This window comes from Eublepharis macularius, chromosome 1, assembly GCF_028583425.1.
Source record: "Eublepharis macularius isolate TG4126 chromosome 1, MPM_Emac_v1.0, whole genome shotgun sequence".
NCBI classification, from domain to species: domain Eukaryota; kingdom Metazoa; phylum Chordata; class Lepidosauria; order Squamata; family Eublepharidae; genus Eublepharis; species Eublepharis macularius.
This window is the reverse complement of record NC_072790.1, coordinates 226864415-226870920: the sequence shown is the minus strand read 5'-3', so window position 1 is coordinate 226870920 and position 6506 is coordinate 226864415. Positions and strand designations below refer to the sequence as shown.

General features: G+C 47.1%; 1 protein-coding gene across 1 annotated transcript; it reads right to left on the bottom strand.

Moving 5' to 3' along the window:
• Nucleotides 1-1487: 1487 nt before the first annotated feature.
• Nucleotides 1488-5563, bottom strand: LOC129336949 (transmembrane emp24 domain-containing protein 10-like). Its single transcript, XM_054990381.1, has 5 exons — nt 5196-5563; nt 4885-5005; nt 4250-4323; nt 3722-3848; nt 1488-2017 (listed from the first exon to the last, which is right to left on the bottom strand). Exons 1-5 carry the CDS (start codon nt 5385-5387, stop codon nt 1896-1898), a joined length of 636 nt encoding a protein of 211 aa, XP_054846356.1. The 5' UTR covers nt 5388-5563; the 3' UTR covers nt 1488-1895.
• Between the last annotated feature and the right edge of the window lie 943 nt (nt 5564-6506).

Sequence of the window (6506 nt, the reverse complement as noted above, 5' to 3'; positions counted from 1 at the left end):
CAAGTGTGTGTTTATACACAAGCTGACTGGCACTGACCCTTGCAGAGCCTATATTCGCACACGCACCCCCTTCTATTTCGAGGTGCATTAGCACAAAGTCTTTGCCATTTGCACAGCACAGTCCCATGGGGTTAATCTGCTGCCAAGGATGAGAGTATCTCTGAGCCTGTGCATGGTGCATTTTTCTCTCTCCAGAGAATCCACAAACAGCCTTTATCTAAGGCTAGAGTTCCGGTATTCTTCTAAGGCAGGAGAAAGTATTCTAAAGAATGATGAACCCTAACCCCTTCTTTTAAAAGAAAATTGTATCCAGACCAGGACGGCCATAGCCGGCAGGGGAAGACAGGAAACACAATTATTTGACAACTTTTTTTTTTTTTACTGCTTCTGCTGCTGTGCCTTTCATATCCACCTGAAGCCGAAATTAAACAAAAGCAGCCTGTCTCCGTTCTATGGTCTCCTCCTGCACAGTAGAAGGCTATTTATATTTATGTGTTTGCCTTTTCCTGTAAAACAAGAACTTTTCAACAAAATTAAAGGTTTTTTTTTTTTAAAGAAGACTGTTTAAAGGCACAGCAGCAGAGACACCGGAAAGTGCTAGCAACCTTGACAGATGTTAACTCCAAATTAACACTGCATAGTGTCTTATAGGGTGAAGTAAGCAGATCCTCACAAAATATACGGAGGGTTGCGAACAAGTCTGGAGAAATGTTTCTCATTCATTTGATGGGGGGAAGCGCCATCAACTCATAACCAACTTATGGTAACCCCTGCTGAGGTTTTCAAGGCAAGAGACTAACAGAGGTGGTTTGCCATTCCTTGTCTCTGCACAGCAACCCTGGTCTTCTTTAGAGGGCTCCCCATTCAGTTCCTAACAAAGGCAAACCTGGCTTAGCTTCTGAGATCCAACAAGATCAAGCTTGCCTGGGCTATCCAGGTCAGGGAATTTAATCCATTTAACCGAGGCTTAATGGGATGTGATTTACCTACATGCCATGAAAAGTTTCAACTGTCCATTTCCACACATCAATAAATGGACATTTTTCTCCAGGCATGCTGGCAACCCTAAATGCAGAAAATTGGAGTCAGTAGGGTTAGGTTGCCAGACCCCATGTCTATCGTTTTCTTTTATTCAGTGCCTTTACTCTACCCTGCCTCCAAGGAGCTCAGGACAGCATACACCATTTTCCCTTCCTCCATTTATCCTCACAACAACCCTGTGAGGTAGGTTAGACAGTGAGAGCGAGTGGCCCAAAGTCACCCAGCAAGCTTCTATGGCAGAGTGAGGATTTGATCCTGGGGCCTCCAGATCCGCGTACATACTCAAAAGCATACATACTCAAAAGCAAGACCCATTGAGTTCAATGGAAATTACTCCCTATTATGCGTGCTTAGGATTGCAGCCATAGAGCACTATGATCCTGTCCCAGTGGAGGGAGAGGGAGACCCAGCTGCCTGCATTTTCCCTCGTCCCCGCAAAATAGCAGTGATATTTAAAAACCAAATTTTATTATTTCCAAAATTTTCTTAGTGCATTCAGCAATTGGGACTTAAATTAAAAACGAATTAGATCCCTCACCACTGTGGGGGGAAAGAACGGCACATTCCACACCAGAAAAGAGGAGCAAATCATATTCAAGTCTGGCATCCAGAATCTATGCCTTTCTGATGACCAAAGTCCCATCCAGGCTGGCAGAGATTCCGTCCAAGGGCTCCCATCAAGAGTCCTAGCTGAGACAAACCCTGGAGAAAAACATCCAATCAGCTCAGGAGCTCAGCAAGATTGGCAGGGGAAGAACTCTGATGACTTGCAGATCACAGACCAGGAAGAAACCAGGTGGGGAGGGTGGGCCAGCTGCTCTTTGCTCCACCCCCCCCCCCAGGCTGAAGCTCATTCACTCTATGAGTTTCTTGGCTTTGAAGAAACGCCGGAGATAAAAGACCTGCCAAGTGGCCAGGCCCACAAGACAAAACATGGAGAAGATGCTGAAGCAGAAGACACGGGCGCTGGTGGACTCTGCAAAGGAGAAAGAGCAACACAGCGTCAGGGCCTAGAAGCCACATCTCCTGCCCAGAAACCACTGTCACAGATTCCTAGATGCTCAGAGGTACCCTGTTATTACGTCACCTCTCCCAGAGTTCAGCCCTTGGCACAGGAGTTAAGTGCCAGTGTAGGGTAGTGTCAGACTTGGACCCGAGAGGCAAAGTGATGGGGGGCCAGCTCTGTTAGCCTTGGTACGGAACTAGAACCTTAGAAAAGAGGGAGGGGAGGGCTGTCATCATCTGGGATTCTTGGAAGCATCTAACTGGCCACTGTGGGAAACAGGGATGGACTAGATGGGCCCTGCCCCCAAGGATCTGATCCCACAGGGCTCTTCTCCCACTCTGCCATAATAATCAACGGGTCATTTTGGGGAAGTCACCATTCATTCCCTCAGCCGGGGTTCTTGGGAGGTGAAAAAAGCCATGCGTAACTCTATGTACAGCCTCTGCATTCCTTATGGGAGAGATGAGGTGCCGATTGAATGGATAAATGCACTACAGTTTGCCTCCTCTCTTCTGTTTGGAAATTACCCAAGAAATTGGAGAGCTGAATTAAATTCTATCCAGGAAGACAAATTTAACAGGGCTTCATTGTAACCAGGGGTTTGGTCCAAAAATCCGTTTTTACTGTGATTTGAGAATGTATTCATTTATGCTCCGCCTTTCTTCCCCAATGGGAACCCAAAGCACACATGAGACACACACATGGCTGTCAGCCCTTTGGTCCATCAAGATCAGTATTGCTTACTCAGGCTAGCAGCAGCTCTCCAGGGTCTCAAACAGGGATCTTTCACACCACCTGCCTGGTCCTTTTAACTGGAAATGCCAGAGATTGAACCTGAGGCTTCTGAATGCAAAACCAGAGGCTCTTCCACTGAGCCACAGACCCTCCTCAGCTGACATCACTCTTCTCGCCTTCATTTTATCCTCACAACAATCCTGTGAGGTAGGTTAGGCTTAGAGAGTGCGACTGGCCCAAAGTCACCCATCAAGCTTCCATGGCAGAGCAGGCATTCAAATTATGTCTCCAACATCCTTTGAGAAAAGGCAGGAAATCCTGACATGCTGCAGCAGAAAATGCGTGGGGCAGTGCTGTTTGAGGCTGAAGAAATCAGGCGCGTTTAGCCAACAGCAAAGAAAATCAAAAGTGGGCAGATTTTGATACTTTCAAAGATCTCAGAAAGGTAATGGGAATTCAGGCATTCACTGTGTTCGCAGGAGAAAAGCCATGTCATTAAACTCTCAGGTGAAAAATTAGGAAGAACATTCTATTTCATAGGGCCACAAATGTACGGGACATTTCAATAGCAATTCACATTTCATTGAAATTATCTCAGTAATCCAAACACCAGAACTTCAGTGTTGGCCAGTGTTGTTATCATTCGCATATTGCAGGCTGGAGGTGCTGAAAGAACAGCGGCTTGCCCAAGGTCATCTCATGAGCTCATGGCAGAGATGAGAACAATAGGCTTCCTGGCCCCCACTCCCTTCCCCACTATGCTACTCAAACTTTACAGTTCCCTAAACAACAAGGAAAATTCTCTGCCCCAAGGAGCTTACAGTCTAAAAGCAAAAAAGAAAGAGAGGTGGAGAAGCGTTATTACAGTTTATTTTGCTCTCCCACCCCCATCCTATAGAGGGGAAACATCTTAACCCACAATGTTTGCCTGTCACTCACCATTGGTGTCCCGCATCTCTTCCTCACGTTGCTTCATGAAGGCAAAATCTTTAACGATGGATTCTGAAAGGTCCTCAAGACGACGCAGGTCTACTTCTAAGGGCTTTAGTTTTTCTGCCTTAGCGATCTGCAAGGTAGGTTGAAGACCAGATGAATACAAATAACCCACATGAAGTCCTAACTAGGGCTGGATCAACTCAGGTTACTTCTGTGGGGACCAACAATCACTTCTGGAGTGGCTGCACTTTAATACAAAACCTCTTCACTCCAAGATGCAACTGCCTCAGGGGTGAAGCATTACAAATGTTTGTGCGAGAATGACTCCATTCTTCTTTCCAACCAATTTATTTATTGTATTTATTTAGAACATTTTTTTAGCCTTACCTTACGGCAACACAAGCTTGCAAGACGTTTCCCAATGCAGTAATGATTGGCACAAGCTGCCTCCCCATGCCTGGCACGGGCACTATGAATATATTTCCCAGATATATTTAGAGCTAAGCTTAGTCAACGAGATGCCTTGCTTACATCGTCATAATTCCGTGCCTCCACGCCATGCTTGATATCGAGGGATATCAGTTGGTCTGGAATCCTGAAGTTCCCTGGGAGACCAGAAAAAGAGAGAATGAGCTCTGACAAGGAAAATACAGAGAGAGAGGCAGGCCTCTGTATAGAGAGTGTTACAAAATACAAGTAATTGACAAGTGGAGCCTCTTGAACTCTGCAGCAATTACAAAGAGTGTAGGCAGAAGACCTTCCCCCTTATCACTAAGCAGCCACAGCCAGACATGAAATTAGGGCACAGGGCATCCACGGAAGTTCAAATCTGACATTTCCACCCCTAAGAATTAAAACCAACTTTTGATTTCCACGGGCAGTACCGGGGGATGGCAAACAGATGGTGAATTGGGTACCAACTGGGAGAAGCCCCTTTTCAGATCCAGAATATGTCTTAAACCAAAGAGAATGTGGGCTTCTAAGCATGTACAGAGCAGCCTCCTCTCCAACCAGCCCACTGACATTTGGGATTCGGAGCCAAGGTTGCAAGCTGGCACCAAAGCATGTTTCTTGCAGGGTCAGGGGAAGACCTGGCCATGGAGGGGCAGGTGATCAGAGGATCACGGGGGGGGGGGGGGGGTTCAGAGCACCTGGAAGGCCCCTACCTGGCTGCCCGTGGCTCTCAAAGCAGATTTCATAGATTTCATAGTTGTCAGTGGTGAAGGCAAATTTTCCCTTCTTGGCATCGTCTTTGGAGTACAGAGTGTGTCCAGAAGAGTCAGTGACCTGTGGAAAGAAAGTGGGGGGAGAAACCTGAGTAAACTCCATGCCTCTCTGGACACTGGTTGGCAAATGGAGGCAGAAGCCAAAATTGGGGGCAGGAAACAGCAAAGAAAAGCGGAAGACCCCAAAGGAGGAAGCCTATTTCTCCCCATGTAAGGGGGTGGGGGTGGCAGGGAAGGTCTGGTCTTCTTACCCGTAAGTCTGTCCTGAGTCCCGGAGCAGCAGCTTCGGAGACTTCGTATTCCCCGGTGACCATCACGTCCCGGTGCAACTCCTCTTTAAGGCATTTGCGGGTCTGCGGCGGCAGGTGGAAAGAAAGCCCGTGGCATCCGCCCGCCAGTGCCAGCGCCAGTGCCAAGGGACCCAGGAGTCCGAGGACCCGCATGGCTGATCGGGGCCAACAAAGCCTCTTTTCCTGGCAGACCCCAAATTGAGCTCACACCAAAAGCGTTTCTTATCCCTGTAAGCCTCTTTCCTTCCCTTCTCAAGACGATCCCTCCAGACCAGCCTCCGGCCCCAGCCTCGGATTCCTCTCTGTCCGCTTCGGCCCTCCCAGTTTGCTTCGTTCATATCCGACGTGGCGCTCTCCGGAGAGTTCACACGGGACAAGGGCGGAGCCAGGCAGGGAGGAAGTCACGCCCACAAGCGGCGTGGATTTTGGGTCTCGCAGGCGGCATTGAGGAGGAATCGTATTTATTCCATGCTATTTATTCTTTGGCTGTTTTGTTTTTACTCGGCCTCTTAATCGAAATCTGGGTAATGCTGGTCTGGTTAATGAGAACAATCAACCACATAGGCAAGCTGCTAAGTTTCACTTACTGATCTATTTAACAAAACCAGGTATTATTACCTACCAGATCAGGTCAGGAAAGCTCCCATTCTCTTGGCTTTCTGCAAAACATGTAAAACCAAATTAATTCAAAGGGGCTTTTAAAAATTCAGGTAGGAGGGATGCACTGTAGGGAAATGGTCTCAAATAGACTATACTACTACGTACTGTCTATTCCTGCAAAAGCCTATTGGGTAGTTTCTGTGTTGTTTATAATGTGTCAGGTTTAGAAGTGCTTGTGCTCTGCATTGGATTTCTCCTTGTTTTCAAACCTTTGCAAATTTGCATTTATATACCCGATGGCATTGTTTATTGAAATGTCTCTGCAAACGATTGTACTGTTTCACATGGTGTAATCAGCTTTGAGTGTCAGCATGAAAGATCAACTATAAATAATGTAAATAAATGCTTAAACAAATTAACATCAACTCACTTCGGAGTTGAAGGGCTCCCCTACATTAACAGTTACAACATCCCTACTCAGGGTGTATACACTGAGTTAATGCCGGGTGCTTATCCCTGAACATTCAGCTGGTGGTTAAGTTAATGCGGAGTCGCTGCCCCAATCCTCCAACCATGCTTAGGTGGGATTTCTCCATGCTCTTACTAGGGAGGAGGCTTTACTGAACTGAACTCTAGAGCCTCATGTCCAGGGACTGCAATGGGGGTGGGGGT